This window comes from Calidris pugnax, unplaced genomic scaffold, assembly GCF_001431845.1.
Source record: "Calidris pugnax isolate Ruff unplaced genomic scaffold, ASM143184v1 scaffold89, whole genome shotgun sequence".
Taxonomy (NCBI): Eukaryota; Metazoa; Chordata; class Aves; order Charadriiformes; family Scolopacidae; genus Calidris; species Calidris pugnax.
Window position 1 is genome coordinate 3,686,174 of NW_015090865.1, and position 20,345 is coordinate 3,706,518.

The 20,345-nt window shown below is 38.5% G+C and overlaps 1 protein-coding gene across 1 annotated transcript in view; it reads right to left on the reverse strand.

Annotated features, from left to right (window-relative positions):
- Positions 1 to 1,244: 1,244 nt before the first annotated feature.
- The window catches only part of CPXM2 (carboxypeptidase X (M14 family), member 2), a 75,539-nt gene continuing 56,438 nt past the window's right edge, over positions 1,245 to 20,345 (reverse strand). The window contains exons 7-13 of the mRNA XM_014945198.1: positions 16,835 to 16,958; positions 15,725 to 15,921; positions 14,685 to 14,864; positions 13,391 to 13,688; positions 9,869 to 10,008; positions 9,246 to 9,345; positions 1,245 to 4,126 (exon numbers count right to left, since the gene is read on the reverse strand). Of these exons, the coding sequence (XP_014800684.1) occupies positions 3,873 to 4,126; positions 9,246 to 9,345; positions 9,869 to 10,008; positions 13,391 to 13,688; positions 14,685 to 14,864; positions 15,725 to 15,921; positions 16,835 to 16,958 (1,293 nt within the window). The 3' untranslated portion in view covers positions 1,245 to 3,872. The remainder of the gene's footprint in view (positions 4,127 to 9,245; positions 9,346 to 9,868; positions 10,009 to 13,390; positions 13,689 to 14,684; positions 14,865 to 15,724; positions 15,922 to 16,834; positions 16,959 to 20,345) is intronic.

The window sequence follows — 20,345 nt, forward strand, 5'->3', positions numbered from 1 at the left end:
CTCTGACTGCTGAAATCCACACTTTGGGAAGATGTCCCATATTCACTGAAAATAACGAGCTGAAGTTAAACAAAAAAAGACCCACAACTATACATGGATAAAAGAAGGAAAAGTAATTGGTGACAGAAGCTGAAAATACATGACAGGCTTAAAATATCCAACAAGAAAATTGCATTTCTTCATCAACGTAGTCAATAACTTAATTTACATTCACTTTTATCAATGTGTTTTACCCACACAGAGCTCAACCTGCTAGTCAAAAGGATAGATAGATGCTCCCAACAGTCCTCTGGTGCCAGCAGGTTAAACATGGGTTAGAGATTGCCAAAATTCACTACGCTCATGCCACCATCTGTAAGTAAGTATAGTTTTAGCAGATACAGTTTTATTGGCTTCAGCATTCCCAGCTTATTTGCAGAAACTGAGATCTGTCTTTGAGAGGTTACTGTACTTGTAGTTACTAAGAAGGATGAGAAAAAACTGGGATATGATAATTAAACAGATAAAAATTGAATAGCTGGATAACATGACATAGATATTCAGGGAGAAGCCAGCCCGCTCCCACTGTATTTTATGATTGTCAGGGCTGTGCACAGGAGCAGATGACTGATGGTAGGTACTATCAAGGAGAGTGGAATATGTCCTGTTTTAACCTTTTATTTGTTTAACCTTTGCTGTGAGGGTGAAATTGTGCAGCTCAATTTCTTTATTACTTGGAAGGGATTGTATTTTTTTTTCCTTTTATATCAATGGTGAACAAAGTATAGCAAAGTCCTGGTACAAGTAGCTGTTAAAATGGGTCTGGAATCATAAAAGGATCGTACCCATCCTCATGTTTTATTTCCTGTCGTTTCTGTAGGGTTACCTGTTTTCCTACAACACTAAGAGGAAAAGAGATTGAAAGCACAGAGTTTAGAAAAACTTACCTGTTTTAAAGACATGGAAAAGGTAGATAAACAGAAAACACCAGTATCCAGATTTATTGGTTTGGGTCTGTCTAAAGGTTAAATAGCACTACTATGTACTGCAAAGAAAATGAACATTTTAACTCCCGAGTGCATAACTATAGCAGCAAATAGAGCACACATCACGTCAGTATCGTTACATTCAGGGCAGGCATAAGCACCTTATCTCAGCACGAGATATTCACACATCTGAAGTTTTTAGTAAAATTCCTTTAACTTGAGTGTTTTCCATTGTAAAGGTGCTGGACAATCGAAAAATAATTGCACAGACAAGTACGCTTGACAGCTATTAGGCCATTTATTTAGTAATGCCTGGACTAAAATGGAGTAAGGTCACCTGCATTAGTCATAGTTCTGCTGTGCCCACGTATGTGTAAGCACTAGTCATGACCAGTAAAGCGCACCAAGGCCACTGTCTTCAGCATCTGATGTTACTCAGGTCCTCAGCAATCAGAGTCCATCTCTTTTCAGCTAATAGACATTGAAGAACTTCCCATCAAATCCACTTCTTGCTATCAAATAAAAAAATAACTTCTCATTGAGTTAACCTCATACCTGAGAACAAAGCATAGGGACCTCTAGGTTTGTAAAGTAAATCTCAAACTGGCCTGAAAAAACATTTCAAGGCAAAAAGAACTGACCTGCCAGGGCTAAGATAGTGGTTTCCACCTTCAATCTGATTATCAGAGTGATCTAAATTTGGTTGGTTAGGTCCTTGTTTACCTGTGCATGCCAACCACCCCCAGGAAAGATGACTGGGTAGTCTTCATGGGAATCCAGAGAGAAGCCACCTAAGAAAGTCCATCAGTTCATAACACAAAAAGATCCTGTATGGTCCTGATCTGTTGTGGTGGTAACAAAATCTACATACGCCAATAAACAAGCCAAATTAAACTACTGACAAATTGTCTGCTGTCATAACTCCATATTCCAAAACTATTTCACATCATTACCTGCACAAAGACATCATTAATCCCTTCTCAGTTGACAAAACCCGTTCTTGACAGGTTGCTGTTATATTTGTTATACAAAAATCTATGACATAAAGAACGTTGTAAGGGTGATAAATAGAGTGAAATGAGTAAAATGTAATTCCAAATGCTAATGTAATGATTGGATCATTTGTTTACCTCTGTTACTTAATTTAAATATGCTGACTGGGAGCTGGAGTTCCATAATTTCAGTTATAGAAAATTATGTATGCACTCCTCTATTTTCTTTGAGCCCTTGATACCTTGCTGTTATTTAATGGTATCTGCAGAACAAGCATGGGCTGGAATTGTCAAAGAAATTTAAGAATTTGACTATTTATTATACAAGGGTTCATGATTATATTATTCATTCCACAATCTTTTGCCTCTTATATGTTTACAAGATTTGTTGACAAGAAAAAATGATTTAATACAGATGGTACGTGGTATTTTAACACTAAGTTTTCTACTTGCACTTTATTTTTCCTCAGTTTTGAATATGTTGGTGAATGCCTTTTCCAAGAATCGTATCAAATAGGCAAAAACTATAATAGCAATCAAAATGTTTTAAATAGAATTGCATTTGGAAGTGTGTACTGTATTCTTTCTACCAAGCATATTACGAAATGTTTATTTAACCACAGACACTTGACTGGCTACAATCATACAGCTGACCCTCTGTTGGCTATAATTAAGGTCATAACATTGAAGCTAAGAGAGCAAAGTTGATTTTTACCAGCTGATACTTTGTCCAGTGTTTATTTAGTTCATTCTTTCCTAGATCTGATCTGCATCTTTCTTGAACCTCAATCCCATCCTGCTGTACAATTTGGTAACTTAAAAGCCAATAATGAAGAACAAACCCTGCTCCTACAGAGTCATAAGGCCAGAGAAGCAGCAGCAGCTGCAGTGGCAAGATGAGCGTACCATGCAGAGGAATATAAAATCCCTTGCATGTCATAGAAGACAGTGGCATAAGGTGTGCATGAGCACAAAAAGCACTTGTAGGCAGGCCAAAAATCAAGAAAAAAGATGATATCAGTGGATTTGTGGACTACACACATATCAATGACCAAGCCTCTCCTGTCATACACGCAATATGACTGGCTGTATCCACAAGAAAGGCTTAGTTTCAAGTTCTTCTCCCAAATTAGAGACAGGGTGCTGTGCCACAACACTGCAGTGGTCCTTATCCCATGCCCTTTTCATTAGGTTTAGTTTGTGGAGTGAAAACACGGCCTTAAAAAGCCAGAGGAGAAAACACTCCTGGCATTAAACTCTGGAATCACAAGACATCCTTAAATATAACCAACCCAAGCAGGAATGCTCAGGTGGGTTATTCTCTTCAGACATTTCCCCCAGATAATATGGTGCTTGTCAACAGGGGGGCTTTTCAAGGAAATGGGGACTGAAATCTTAACAAAAATTTTAATAATATTCAGCAGTAGTTAACCCGTCTCAGCTTTCCTCCCATATGAGAACAAAGCATAAAGAGTGCCAAAACTTTTTGTAATTGCAAAAATATACCAATTTTGTACTTTAGAAACAATGTTTTTCATTCAAAGCAACAGTTCTCCTTTATAAGTATCTCTCTTTTTTCCTTTTCTTTTTTTCTATTTTTAAAGAAAACAGATTTACAAAGGATTAAATAACCCAAAACAAGCAAAAAATTTCGTTCCAGGTTAACTCAAAACATCTTTCTACATTCTTCCTGCCTCTCCCCCCGACCCAGGGCTTATTTTGGTTCAACTTGAATTCTGTTTCTGACTTTTTTTGCCAAACCTGAAAACCTTCCGCTATTCATCCAGCTCCACTAACAGAAAGGCCTCGAGCAGAGAAATATGTATGAAGAGGTGGGCTATGTAACTCTCACTACGACTACAGCCAGGCTGAGAGAAGCAGAGCTTGTGGACATCCTGGGCTACCAGGCTGAGGCCTATCGTTGCGGCCGCCACTGCCGAGCCCTCTGCCGGAGCCGCCGCGTGGACATGCTGATGGGCTGCTTCCCAAACTTCTTCATGATCTCCTTGATCCTTGCCAGGTTGGTTTTAGAGATGGTGAAGTCGCACTGGGTGGCTCCCATGTCATAGCCCACTTCGCAGGTCTTGGTAGCGGCGGTGTAGCCCTCTGCCTTCACACCCACCACATATTCCCCTGGGTTGAGAAGACGCCAGTAATCCCCATCGGCTCCTGGGATGAAAAGAGATGGTTTTCAGGACAGTGGGCCTTTCTCCTTGAAGAATGTGGTGTTTATGAGAATACAGAAATGGATCCACACAGATGACACCACAGGGAGCAACCCTTGATCCTCACACCAGGAGGGTGTCAGTGAGGCTGCCCCACATCATATGTACCCCTCCTTGTCCTGCCAAACCTGCAGGAAAACACACCTCAAACAAATTTTCCAATATTCTGCGCTCCCCAGTTCAAGACAGACAAGGAACTACTGGAGAGAGTCCAGCAGATGGTTACGCAGATGATCACAGAAATGGAGAACCTCTCTGATGAGGAAAGGCTGAGAGACCTGTAAAGCAACTGAATGCATAATATTAACTCATATCCCCTTCTATAAAATCTTACATTGAGTATTATTGCACTAATTTTTCCACAAACTACAGTTCGTCAGGGTATTTAACCACTTATTTACCTGTAAAAGCATGAGCAGAGCTCCTGTAATCAACTAAACTACTCGCGCATAAGGCAAGAGGTATTTTAACATCTTGTTGAATCAGGACTTTGGTTTTTTTCCCCCATAAATGATCTCTGATTACTCATATGTACATAAGGATGGTCTCAGACTTCTTTTAAAATATTATTTTAACTTACAAATATGCTTCGTTGTGGACTGAAAAAAGTGAAACACTAATATCTAAAATCAGTTTTGCGCTCTGTCCTGGGAAAACCCACTGTGGAATGAAAGTGCATATTCAGATACACAATTCTATATAAAAATAGAAATGCATCATCTCTTGTACGAGGAGGGGTTGGGCTTTTTTAGCACTGATGAGAACTGACAGCCTTACTCTCACTAGCCTTGGGTTGCTTGCCATGCAATGTGTTGCGAAAACTAAAAAGGATTTGCATAAACATATTATACTTGGGAAAAGATCAGGCTAGCCAGACGCTGTTTAAAGAAATAGGGTTTTAATTTAAGGGTTGGTAAAATAAAAAATATGTTTTCAAACAGGAAGTGTTAGCAAAACAACAATGTCAACTATAGCCTGATATTGCAGTCTCTGAAGGCAAGTGTGAAATTGTGTGCACACAGCAGACACGATCAGGTCAGTTCGTGCACAGCAGCTTGCTCAGGGTTTTTTTTTGTCAGCAAGTTTGACCCTGCTCAGGGTGATGATCAAGACTTTTCTATTTCTCAGTACTCAGGCATTTTTATGAAGGACTCTCTTAGAAGCTCTTATTCATTTCTCCCTTACTATTCTGTCCATCGGCACCTTCACCAAAGCCCAGGTATCTTGAATTTAGCCCTAAGGACTCATTTGGAGCTGTAAATTTTCTGGCAACTCTCCAGGGCTGGCAAAAGGCTTCGTATCACCCCAGGCATAGCTGTGAACGCAGCCCTGCTCGGGGGTTGGCTTTAGCCTTTGGACCTCAAAACTGACCCACATTTTCCTCACAGTTCATCACAACCCTGCTCACAAAGCCAGAAAAAAAATCTACACACTCACACACCACTGGGAAATTCTTACAAAGCTGGACATTAAACCATTAGCAGGACGCACTTCGCCTCCTTTCCATTTACAAGTAAGTAGGCATTAATATTTGTCAGCTGTCATTGCCCAGAATTTAATACCAGGCTAAACATGTTGGGGTTTTTTTCTGAAAATCAGATTAAATGCAGTAGGTAAAAAATTTCAGAACAGATGACAAGAGAAACACAACTAAAAATACAGATAAATTTAGTAAATAATAGGTTTGCTAAAAGAATAGGCTCCAGTGGGAGCAGGCTGGAGGCAGACTACATCTATCTCCACCTATTGAGTCTGGAAAATTATTGCCATGTCTTCTTAGATAAAATGGCAATGCATAAAAATACAAAGATAGTATTATTATAAATTAAACGGCAGATGACTCCATAAATACTTCAATTAAGGGGAAGACTCTTTAAGCCTGATAGGACAGACCTTAGTTACAATCAAGTGTCATATTTACACTTAAATGAAAAATATTTACTAATTAAAATTTATTATAAAAATCTACCCTAATGCTCTGTTACCTACAAAAAGACTCAGGAAAGCTGCCATAGCACTGCACACTCAGTGCATGTCACAACTAAAACAACTTTTCTCTACTGATCAGGCAGCCAGGAATGAGGTTGGAGAGTTTTAATACCAGAACTATGCTTAGCTTAGACTAATGTGATTAAATATTACTAAATGCTACTTCAAAATCTTTGGGTTTTGTTTGGTAATGTATACTGAAATCATATGAAACTTACCAAAATATTCATAAAAATGTCACTGAACGTTCTCTGAAATTAAATTAATTTTACTTTTCTGCAAAAATCACAAAGAAATGTGAATCTTTCTTTGGACTCTGGTACAGGCTGTGATGCAGAAGTGTTTCACTAGAAGGGAACTACATTTCTTCGTCGAGATTTGAGAAAACCACGACAATTTCCAAAATGTGCAATTGCAGGAAGCAACCCACAAAATTGCCTTTGCACCATGGGGAAAAAAGGTGCCCAGGTGCATTGGTCATCCCATGGATGAACACTTTTCCAAAGGTTATCTCACAGAGCACAGTCCACATCTAACTGTAGTAATGTGTAATCACTCAGCCTTAATCAATAGTTACATCTGCATCAAGAGAAAATGGAATAATTTTCCACAAAGCTCTTACTCTCAGAATCAATGACTTAAATTAGCCTATTAATATTGTTAGCTTAGTGTCAGCAACCCTCTCTTCCCATAAGTTACATTGTGCATCCAAGAGAAAGTAAAAAAAGAAGTGCTTTCCACGCACTTCTTTGTCCAGGAGGAAGAAACAGAGAAATTTTCTCAAACAAGTAAATGTTATTAGAGACCTTTACAGACAACTTTTGTCTGTCTCTACAGGGTAGTCAACCACGTTAATGTGTCAAAGAAATAGTAGACACTGTATAGCCTAGCTCACTTCTAAACAAAAGTTAAATGAACAGTGGCCATAATTTTTCTCCTGCTTGGCCTATTTTTATATCAAGGTAACTGAAAGGCTTAAAAGGGTACATTTTTCATTTATAAAGCTATAAATGAAAGAAGACTGCTGACAATTTGCGTTCTTTCTCTGGAGTTATACTTGTCATTTTAGCTTTTTGGCTCCAACACAAATTCTTTAGTTTCAAAGACTAATGAGACATATATTGTTATCTGTACAATATAAAACAAGATAGAGAGCTTTTATGTTCCCATCTATAAAGTGATTCCCAAACAGAGTGTCAGCTTAAACATTCCTGATTAAAAAGAAGAATTAAAAAGAAGAATTAAAAAGAAGAATTAAAAAGAATGAAGTAAGTACTTTAATTTTTACTAACAATTGCAGATGGCCTTGAGCCATAGAACTAAGCTTTAGGTTTGGGTTTAAATAGCTGCAAGATTCCCCAAGTGTTGCAAAGTGGATTCTAGGATCTTGCACAGTTATTACATATTCCACCAGGACTCTTTTCTGTATGCACATTTAAACTGTTGGGTTTTCTTTCATGTGGCAATCCAGTGTACCAAGAGCTGGAGATTGATCACCTATTGCAGCAAACGTTAAAGATTTAGAAGTCTCTTATCTAAAGTTCTTAAGTACTTTAATTTTTACTAACAATTGCAGATGGCCTTGAGCCATAGAACTAAGCTTTAGGTTTGGGTTTAAATAGCTGCAAGATTCCCCAAGTGTTGCAAAGTGGATTCTAGGATCTTGCACAGTTATTACATATTCCACCAGGACTCTTTTCTGTATGCACATTTAAACTGTTGGGTTTTCTTTCATGTGGCAATCCAGTGTACCAAGAGCTGGAGATTGATCACCTATTGCAGCAAACAAAGATTTAGAAGTCTCTTATCTAAAGTTCTGATATTCCATAGCCTGAAATGGGTTTACATTTCAGAGTGCCATATTGTAGCAAGTCAAAGTGGCAGGTAATGAAACCCAGAATGCCAGCCAGGATGTAAAAAATACATAGCATTAGCATTCCTGGTTCTAATATTGAACCAAACCTAGAGTACACAACAATGTGATCTGTCAGATTATTCAACATGATGCTACTTTTCCATAAACATCCAACAGAAACCTTGTTAACCTCTTGCAAACAGGACTTGGCATCTCAGGCAGCTCTGCTGCAATCCCTAAAGACTCCTGCGAGCATCTTCTTTGGGTATTTCTTTCCATGGGCTCTTCTCCTTGCTACATCCCCTCTGTTCTTCCTCTATTTAAGGTGACTGCATGCCTTAAATCATGGTACAGTCCCTACATAACACAATGGCTGTTGGACACTATCCTGCCCACTATCTGCCAACAAAAATTTTCAGGCATTACTATTAATCTCGTAATTGCTAGTGTCTATTTAAAGCTGTTCTTTATTTAGTGCCATAACAATTTTCCAGCCCATTAAATAGGCTTAGAATTTACTCTGAGTATACATATCTGTGTCGGGGTGTAGATCAAGACTGTGCTAACAAGGTAAATAGCCATTTGTGTGTTTTTTTTAAAACTAAACATATTGAAAAGAAATTCTCCAGGCTGAGATTTAACTGTGCAAAGCAGTGTCTCCACTGAGCCCCATTAAATGATCTTTTATAAAGCTGTGATGTTTTGCAGGAGACTCTTCAGGTTGTGAAACTCCCCCTTCCCTGCAACAGCTGTTCCTCCTCTGGACCCGGCTCTAAATCACATCTCCAACACATTCACAGTCCCATAACTGTTAATAGCCCAAAAAACACTCTTCACCCACCAAGTCATTACCTACACCCTTGTTTTTCAGCGCTATAATTATTCTGTGTTAGATTTGCACTACCTTTACATGAGGTTCTTTAGACACAACGTTACTCAGGCTATTGATTTTGGGCAGACAAAAGGCTAGTTGCTCAATATTTTAAAGAAGGTGGAAAGAGGAAGAGGGGCAGAGAAGAAAGCCATAGTTCTGTTCTTGTCTGTGCAGCTGCACCATGGAAAAATGTGACACGCTGCTTGGATTGTAGACTCTCTGCTGGCTTTTCCCAGAAAAGAGTTCGAAGTTGCAATGAGGTTCTGTATTTTGCTTTTAAACCATTAATCTGTTCATCTGCACTGATATTTTTTTTTTTTTTTTGCTTTTTTGGGGTTTTTTTACCTGTGCGAATGTCGTGGTTAACACCCTCCACTGAAATAACAGCATTTGGGATTCCCTTTCCGTGCACATCTTTCACTATGCCTTTGATACCCCGATGGACCTATTGAGAGAACAGACAAATATCTATTACACAACAATGAACAGCACTATCATTAGGAAGACACAACAAAACATTAGTCCCATGTGTGAATTAAGTGTATTCTATTCTACATTATGGTTCACGCAATTTTAAACTATCATTATTAACCCAGTATCAGCCTTCCAGGCATTAGCTGCTTCTGAACTGGCTTACAAATTCTGTTAGAATTCCTGAGGCATCAAATCCAAGAGACAAATAAAACAAACAGATAAAGCAACAGACCTAAGGGGTATTTTTTTCCTGGCAGTCATTTCTAGCAAGCTCTGCACTCATGGCAGATTTTAACAAGCTTCATTATTTTGTCCTCCTCAGTTAAAACACCCTGGCTGAAGCGATATGTCAGTACTGCTTATAGTAAGGTTTCTATCACAAATAACAACAATCATGTAATTAGTGATGCAAGGAAAATATCAGAAACCTTTAACTCCCTTTCCATCCGAAAGGAGTCATTGAGTTATTCAGAAGTTATTCTTCTGTCACATACCTGTTCCATGAAAACAATCAGGGACTCGCGGTTGTTTTCCCATTCTTCGGGCAGCTCGCTCTCGTGGGGATACTTGTCACAGCCCACATAGATGGACAGCTCAAAGCAGTTTGTGTGCAGATAACTGAAGTCATTTATGCCTGTCAATAGGAGGCAAAGAAAGAAACAATTTTATATCCTCTATTAATCTACTGATCAGATCTTATTATTTCCTGCAAAGTAATATAACTTTTTTTAAACACAAACTGGGTATTTTTCTAGCTGCAGGTCTGGCAGAGCATTTTAGAAATGCCATGTCTCCTATAATAAAGCACCAAAGTAACATCACAGCTATACATTTTAAAAAACAAGGTTTTCTAAAGACCATCAACACATTCAAAACAGAGGACACAAGACTGCACCATGACAGCATGGGCCACCGTGTCAGTCCAGCATCATCATCCTCAATTCCTTCCTTGCTTCTGATTGAAAAGAGTTAAAAGAACTCTGGTCCTATTCAATTACCACAGAGCAGTAGTCAAGTATTTAACGAGCCCTCGGTGCCTTTTGGATGCAGAGCAAGAAGATTATATAATACAGATGTCAAGCTTTTCACTTTTGACGATGGGGAAAGCCTAAATATCAGACAGTGGCATATGCTACTCTGCATAAATGTGCTTCCTCACTGTTTGAGAAACAGCCACAATTATTTTCCCCTCACATACAGTATTGCATCCTGATTAATCTATTGTGAAATGTTTTGCAATACACAGTAATTGCTCTGTTTTAATACATGTATTTAAGAAAATGGCTTAACGTTGCCAAGAGCAACTCTCTGTGTAGTGTCTGAAAGATGCAAATCCAGCTTTGAGAACACTGGAAATAAAATCAAATTCATCTGTTCTTTGCCTTTGTGCAGTTCATCCAGTGCAGAAACGTTAGATGTGAAATGGCTGAAGAACTTGCATTCACTGCAGCCCAAAATATGTGCAGGAAATGGTATGGCTGGGTTTCAAAGGCACGCGGAGGTGTTTGATATCTGTGCAAGATCTCTGTGGTGCACACACTGCTCAATGGACTCATTGGTGCCCAAAAGGAATTAGAAAAATCCCTTATACTTTTTCCCATGGCATGAACAGCAAAAGGTCCATATGGATGATCACAGCAAGGAACAGCAGCAGGAGGCTGAGGAGAGAAAGGATGGACAGCTTCAAGGTGGGGTACAGCAAGGAGATGACACCTAAACCAAAGGATGAGGGGGCAGCTTTCTATAGCCAATATATTGGGGTGTCACCCTCAGGTCAAGCATTAAACAAGCAGGAGTTTTGGAGAAGAAAATGTTACATGTTGATGTAAAAGGTAAATAAGAGAAAAAGTGGAGCGAGCTATAAAGCTGTGTTTATATAATCATGGAATTATAGAGTGAAAAAACATAGAGGAAATCTCTCTCCAAACCTAGAGTCATTTTTGGACAACCTTTTACAACACAAGGTGCCATTGGTTAACGATCAGCTGCAATACATATGTATGTGTCTGCACATACATCTCTGCAATACAAATCACTCTCTTCCATTTGTCTAGGTAGATAAGAAGTCTGAAACCATCCTGCCTCCAGGCTGGAGGCTGAGCTCAAATGGAAACCCCACCTTTTGAGGCTTAGTCTGGGGTCCAAGGTGGAAAAAATGGGAAGCAAGAGCAATATTTTTATTTTTGCCTTTTAAATATAATGGCAATTATTTAGAGTGGAAGTCTTATTATAATGGAGGGGAGCAGGATGTAAAGTATAATGAGAAACATCATAAAGCAATAAAAAAAATCAGATGAACCAAATCCAAGATGCAATTGTTACAAAGAAATCAAGATACTCTTCAACTATATTGTTCAACAACAACTATATTGTACATCGTCACTTAACATAACTTATGTGACAGCTGTTTGTGACATAGCCAATATCATCTTTTCTGGATCGATTCATAATCATGTTTCTTATAGCACTTAGGGAAAATTAACCTCATAAATTAGATAATTAAGTGTCCAAGTTAGGATTCAGAGGGGTTTTTTTAACATTTGCAGAAATGCATAGAAATGTATTGTCAGGCATTTAAGCAGTTCAATCTTCCCCCCCCGAATTAACCCCACACTTTTTAACCTCCTGAAAAAATATTTGAAAAGCTATTTCTTGGCTCTAGCCTTTAAAGTCTGGCCAGCATTAACTTCACACGGGCCAATGTAAAAGCCATAAAAGTTGTGTCCAAAATTTAGAAATGTTTATGCAGTGAAACTACCTGTTACAAACAAGAGCCAGCTCCCATAAAACGTGGTCTGCGCGTGTATCTGTTTGCTATTACTGCTGTAGTTGTTCCTACTGTCTTTCACGTGATGGCAGATGCACAGCTAATTTCTTAATTTCATAGAATATATGGTCTAAAAAGCCAAAGATTTTGAGCAGAGCTGTGATGAATGAGCACAGAGCCTGTTCTGAGCCCACTCAAAGCGTACGCCCATGGAGATAAGCGCACCTATTGCTGTTAAAAATGTGTTTCTAATTGGGCTTTCCTGGAAATCAATGCTTTGTCTGCACTACAGGACACGGCTTCCCCTTCGTGCTCCTTGACAGGGAGACAGGCTTGGGCATCTGGTGAACGATGCAATCTGCAATTTATTCTGGCAGCAGAAATGCTCACGGAGCCCATGCGAAGTTTAAAGCGTAATTAAGTGTATTTTTAAAATAGGATGGTAGCAGGCACGCAGCAGCCTTTTGCAGCATGTTTTTACAACTCAAAGAGAATGTGAGTGGGGGCTGATCTGCCACCGAGTTCAGCGAGCAAGAGGATGAAATAATGATTTTTTTATCAGAGCCAGGCTCTCAGACCAGTTTGGGAGTTGCTGCTTCAGCTCTGACACTGGGTACATCTACTGTTTGGCACCATTTTTCTGCTGGTACCCTCTGAGACAGCAAAGGTTGACAGGCTCCTCCCCAGTAAATTTCCCCCCAATAAAAATATATATATATATATTTATATTTATATATATAAAGCACCTATCACCATATTGATAAACATTCTTTGGAACCACTCTGACGGCAGAGGGAAGAACAGGAATTGGCCTGTTGGGACCTCAGCACTTCTGGTTCCAACCAATTTAAAAAAAAGAAAAAAAAAAAAAAGGCCACAAGACTTTGCTGCCAGCCTGCCTGGCATTTAATACTGCTACTCCATCGGGGTTGAAGGGAGACCGGTTTGGACCGGGTTGGTTTTGTCCTGAAAAAACATCTTGAATGTATAGAATTCATAAAACTAAAGTATTGCACGTTCAATTTTGGAAATCTTGGTAGTAAATAAAATGGTCACCAGGTATTAGTGACACAGTCTCCCTCAGCCCTCTGATACCTGATGAAATGCAGTGAACAGATGTTCAGATAGGGAAATTCTCCTCTTGGTGCTCATGTTTTACCACCGCTGCTACTGCAACATACACCAGGCAGCGATGGCATTAGCATATTTAGCAAGGTAATTGCTAATTGCAGCTTCTACAAACACTTACTTCCAGCCACGGTATGCCAGGAGGCTCCGTTGACAGTGCCATCCTCCTTTTGGAAGTCCTCTGTGTGACATGCTCTCCTCCTCGCGTCTGTCATCAGGCGGTGTGTGGAGGCGTAGGAATAGGCAAGCCAGCGAAAGACGTGGTCGTCAGGGGTAGGGGTGTAATCCTGGGTTTTCCACATTGACCGTACCATGTCGTAGGGGTAGGCCACCACCAGCTCTCCCCCCTGCAAATTGCCACCCAGCACAAAAGGAATTTTTTCCATCCATGCTATTATCGCCCGCGTCTCAACCGCCACCTGGGAGAAAAAGAGAGAACGGCTTTTGATCCAACCTGTGAAATTTTATCATCCCATTTCAAAGGCAGACCAGATGCAAAAGTCCTTCTGTGAGCTTCTTAGCATGGAGTGAGGAGCCAGCACAAGAGTTGTGGCTGAGGAGAAGGGCTTGTTTAAATGATGGTACCTGCCAGCCCTGCCTGTGAGGTCACCGACAACCCATAAAAACTAAAAAAACCTAATGTTTGTAATTTATACATCAGAAACATCTACGTAGAGTGAGGCCAGGAGCAGCAACCAACTGAGATATCAGACTGTGACACTGCTCCCACCACCATTGGCTGAAATGAGGTTTTGAAATCAGGGATTTTAAACACAGAAATATCTCTAAAGCCCACAGAACCTCCAGAGTTAAGTGACTTCCCCTCAAACTGGGGGAATCGCAGCCACTATAAATAGTTGCCATTATATTTAAAAGGCCATGCAAAAATAAGTTAAATTTTTGGCACTGCAATGCAATAAATGACTTTAGCATAAGCCACTGCATTGGTTTTGCACATGCCTCAGTGTGTGCTGTGTTATTTCAAACGAGAACATCAAGAAAACCTCAGGAGAATTCTGTGCAATGACTGAGTTGGCAAAGAGCTCATCTACACTGCAAAAGTAGGGAGCAGCCCCATTCACAGGACCAAGCCCTTCAGTGGGTTTCTCTTTGTCTACCTGTTGCTGCCTAAAAGTTGAGTATCAAGTCCTCCAGGTTCTCACAATAGCCCAGGGGAAAAAGGATGCTCCAAGCAGCAGTTCCCTTCCCAAGAGAACTGCCCCCAAAATACAGGGGTGAATGGTACTTTTGTGGTGCATTTTTATTTCCATTGACTAAGAAGCAAGCCTAAACAGGTAGCTTAGACCAAGTATGTCACTTCACCTACAAGTTACTAATTTCTTGAGGAATGTTGGAAAGCTCACTCTTTCAGCCTGAGCCAGTCTTTGTGTTCCCCTCTCTCTGTTCTTACTCACAGTGGCATTTTCGGACAGGTACCAGTCGGGGATCGGGATGTGGTGGTTTGGAACTTTCCTTTTACTCTTCTTCTGATCTTCTGACTCCCAGAGTAAAGAGTTTAAATCAGGGAAATTATTGTTGATGTCAATGCCATCCTGAGTCCATCGTCCTAAAGACCAGCCCCCTAATTCTGAACCCTTAAAAAACAAAAGAAAAGGAAAAAAGAGATAAATTTTCATTCAGGATATGACAGCCTGTGAGCCCCCAGAAAAGTGTCTGGGGATGTGTCAGAGATAGTTCTATACAAAGAACTGGAAGGATAAATTATTTAATTAACTGAAATTAATAACTGGCTTTTTTTTCCATTTTGCATGAAATCTTCAATGACCTGAAGCAAAACTTATGAAAAATTACTTGGGATTAGACAAAATGTTCTGTTTTCTTTTCAAGATTTCTATTTAAGACTGGTTTTCCCCTGGGTTCCAATGGAGAGGGCATATATTCCCTTCCATGACCATGACTTTTGTATTCCAGTCTTCGACAGACTGCCTTGGAAGATTTTCCAGTGCGTTTGACCAACCTCTGCAATTTTTCCTCCTGGTGTCTGTCTTCTTCCAGACTGAATTATTATGATGCCCAGCACACTGTGCTTTCCTTAAGGACACACTATTAAATTTCAGCTGCAGAGGAATGCAAATTTTCACGTGCTTAGCTTGGTTTCTCGTGAGAAACAGACTGCATGAATTTTCCATTTTCCATAATGGTGTTCCCATTGATCTAAACACCTCAGTATGGTTTGTTCTGGCAGTCTTAGTGACCTTCCTTTCCATACACATCTTCCTGCTAGCTAGTGACACATAGAATAGTGTTTCTTTCAGCTTTTTTCTGGGTAAGAGGTTTCAGTGACTTCCATTTGCTTTGATGTGTTTATTTTTTAATTTGTTTATTTTAAATGCTTGTAAAATATCACCTTTGAAAAACATAAGGACAAATGGAGTGCATTTCATTAATGTAATTCAACTAAAATAACTCCTTGATATATACGTAATCAGATTACCGCCTTATATGCCTTGTCATATCCATCCGGATTGACCGAGGGCAGGAGGTGGATCCTGGTGTCCTCGATGAGATGTACGATGCGGGGGTTCCCAGCCAGGTATTCCTGGCACATGAACTGCATTAACAAAAGGATTAGCTCACGTCCAAGCACCTCATTCCCATGAGCTCCTGCAATGTACCGAAATTCCGGTTCACCTGTTGAAAATACATGGGGTAGAAGTGTAGTCAGAGTAGCAAATTTCATTGATGTCCATCAGCAACATATTACTTAAGGAGAGTTGAAGAAATGCCTTAACTGAACAAATTATAGGCAAAAATGTAACTTTACAGAAACAAACAATGACTTTCTGTTGTTATTTTAGAAGAACAAGCTTGTGTATCGGTGATATCTAAAGCCACTGTGTAAAACCTCCAAAACTGAAATTTCATTAAAGAGGTTTTTAATTACACTCACAATTTCATTATGTTAAAGGTAGATTTTAAACTTTCTGATAGTCTAAAAATAAGACAGAAAAATACATTGCTGGTCGTTCATTGGGACAGCATGTTAAAGGTAGATTTTAGAAGTTCTGATAGTCTAAAAATAAGACAAAAAATACATTGCTGGTCGTTCATTGGGACAGGTGCTAAGGTTCTTAAAAGGTAACAGTCAGTGACTGTACATAACTGATTAGAATTTTATCACTGTAGGAAATTGTACCCCAACACTCACCAACAAAAGATTATTTGGGAGATTTTACCTGTCCTTGCTTGAAATGCATTCACCCCATACAGAAAAGGCAAATTTCTACCAAAGCTACATAAATCCCCACGACTAAAATCCATTCCCAAGTACTAAAATTCTCTTTTATTTTATTATTGTAAGGAATAAAGTTCATTACCATTAAAGAATTTGATCCCACATTCAAAATGCCTTCTATTTATGCTCACCCTCCTCTTCCCAATTTAGAAATATAGCACTACAGTTCCTCCCACATACATTTGAAATCTTTGCTGCCACGAATATAATTCCATCAGTGATAATTACTGCCAATACAGAGAATGAGGATTAAAAAAAAAAACCAAATCCCAACAGCCTTCAGCAGATTTAGTTAGATTAAATCCTAACCAACTTCGTGTTCTCCTGGGTTGTCAGAAATCTCGACAGCATAGAGCTTTAGTCCTTGGTTGCTTTTTCCAATATTGTAAATTCTTGTGATATTTGGGCACATTTTATTCACGGTTTTCATCAACTGCCAACAAGAAAAAAGACAGCTAGTTAGACAACGCAGCATCAAAATAGATCAACTATTAATTATTTCATTCCAAAGTGGTTGTAGCAAAACCTCTTCATTTTCCTTTCTGATTATTTCTTAGTTGTAAAAACTTTATGCTTATTCATGGATTACAGCTCTGCTATCACACAAAATAGTGTTTGTTCAGCTGGAACCAGGTGAGTACTGTCTGCTGAAACACCACAGCCTAGGTGAGGTTCAAGGTCTTTCTTACATGAGATGTGTTTGTAACATTATCACAACACTAAGGACTTGAGGGATAAGTCCAATAGGAATAAAACCAACAAAAACATTACTACTATACTACCAAGAGGCAGTAAAACACATTTTGGAAGGTAATTAGACACCTTAAAACTTTCTTCTACATGCTTTGTGACTCATTATAGCTAAGTGACTTGTGATGACCCAGGTGTCAGTGGCACAGCAATGCACATACATTACAGGTTTCCACAGACACACTTTGCCCAGTAAAGGATATTTTTCTCTTCTTTGCCCTCTGCAGCAACAACTTAATTCAGAACAAATTAACAGAGAAGGATATAATCCATTTAAACATGATTTTCCCACTGAATTCTGATTACACCTGTCTGTGCTGAAGTCAAAACCAAGCCCACCCTTCTTGTATTAAAATGTGAAATCTTATATGGGAAAATCATTAGTTAAGGCAGTGCTGATGTGTCCCAAATAGCAAAATAGACATAATCTGGATGACTTTATAAACACAGCAGGATAAGTAGGATATGTTCCTTCAGTAAATAACAGATTCCTCAGAATTTGCTTACCAAGTTTCAGCAAAAACTAGAATTAATAATGGAAATGCCAACAGCCTGGCTGAAGACATTCCTCCCATCAAACTCCATTCTATTCACTATTTCTGCAGATGCTGCATGACATGGTCAAAATAGAATCAAATAGCCTTAGTGCTTACTAAAGGGCATAGGGAAGGTCATGGTTCAAGCTATAGTTCTGCTTAAAACAATGAAGCTACACAGATGTCAGCCAGGTAAGGATATCTGGAGTCTAAAGTGTGCCACAAACACTCTACTGTGACATTTCAGGTTAATATTAAAATTTACAAACAAGACTGAAAATTTGTGTGTTAATAATTAGAAGTTATTGCAAACAGGTTTAAATGACAATAATTTATCTGTCTATTTTTTTTTATTATTGCAAGACACTAAAGAAATACAGACTTTACTGTAACTTGAAACCCTAGGGACTATTAATTAGACAATCTTTTCATAAACAGGGGCACATAGATTATTGAAGAAATACTGTAGCATAACAAAACTCTTTGCTCACACTGTTAATTTAGAAACACTATTGGATGATAACATGACTGATAATTTAAAAAATGCAATAATTAGACATGTCCGATTCCCATGCCACCATTTAGCAAATCTAAGTGGAAACACAATTCACGTTGGGAAGAGCATCATTAAAATTCCTCTCATAAAAGGCTTCACTTCTATTTATAATCATGTTGCAAAGAGACTGAAAAGATGCTATTTTTGTACATTTGTTCATCTCATACATTAGTTTCATATATATTTGAGAAAGAATTTCTATTGCAAACCCAAACTCTTCAACTCAGCACTAAAAAATAGAGTCAGTTATGCTCTTTCAGGGTATTGTCTAGTTTCATATCTACTTTTTTTTCGCCATTGTCATGATCATCAGTTTGCTGGTATTATGGGTAACCAGCTATTTCCATGGAACTTTTGTTAATGTTCTGGGCATACATAAGTGGGTATGTCATCATTTGCTATTCCAGGTGAAACATATATGAGAAGCCAGAGGACAGTGTTTTATAGTTTCTAGTGTTTGATTTAAATGAGTTAATCGCTAACTTTTTGAGACACACCACCTTAAATCTTCATGATCAACCTGCTTATAATGAATCAAAAATACTACCAATAGATATGGACCTCTAGACTTCTTACTAGAGCCTAACAAAGCTGACAATAGTGCACAGTATTTAATAAAAAAAAGGTGACTCTGGAAATTGATAATTATTGTTCTATTTTACACTCAGGAAGGAAATTATTAAGTTCGTTGACTCTGGAAATTCATAATTATTGTTCTGTTTTACACTCAGGAAGGAAATTATTAAGTTCGAAGAACAGTTCGGGGGATTTAAGACTTATTGCTACCCAACCCACAATCTTCTGTCTACCAGCAGCAAAACCCTATTACAACCTAATATGCTCAAAATAAATTAAGTATTTTGACACACAGAAAACTGGAACTTGGGAGAGCACAGTCAAATACAGTTCACAACTGACCAGCTCTCAGCCAGAGCAGCAAATTTTCTGCTTCTATGAGAAGTGGAAGAACATTTTGTTTTAAAGCTGCACTTCTTTCCCCAAAGACATTTCTAACCTGACCAACCTGTCCTTCTGCAATGAGAATCTAAAATACACTTTATTTTATTGTTCTTGACAGTAATTATGCCAATTGAGTTTGTACTTGTCTAATCTTTGTGCTAAGAAATATAGGCCACGAAATCTCTACCGAAATAAATGTGTGACTCAGTACACAATTGCTCAATAAAAATGAATGGTGATTCATGCAGTATAAATACACTGAAAATTCAGCACACAGAAAATGATTCACACACTTCAAGTCCAAACATATTATCTTTATATTTGAAGAGAAAGCAGGCAGAAATATTTCTTTAGCACAACCCACACCTGTGTCTGTGGTGGTATGAAGTAAAATTAAAAACAAAAACAAAAATAACAACAGGGTTGCCCGTTCGAAGTTAAAGAAACAAGGTTAAAAAGGCTAGTAGATTTAAAATTATACTAACAGGATTTTTTTTTATTCTTTTATAATATCCTTTATTTTACTTTTCTTAATTTTATTCTGATTATCCAAGACCACTGAAATATAGGAGAAATCTGATGGCTAATTCAGGGTCAAATCTGAAAGGAAAAACCACTGCAACATTCCATATATGGAAGCAAAATGATGGCATGGGGATTTTAATAGATTACCAGTTTTAATGATACATTAAAACAGACAGGGAAAAATATTTTTAGTTTCTTGCACATAACATTTAATAATATTAAAGAGGTAGAATTCAGATTTCATAAGAGCTCAAAAGTCTGCACCCATCCACGAGGTCGCACACCAGCCTCTGCCTACCTGCCTCATTTCCTTGTAGTTGTGATGCTTAAAGTCAAGGTTATCTGTGGTTGTCATTTCATTTCTTCTGTGATAATAATTATTTGGGTCTGAGAAAAGAAATTAAAACAATTTCATACATTTACGAATCCCAAATGTAAAGATGCTTAGCCATAACACATGCAAGGAATGTGGAAATCTGAATTCCATTGTCCT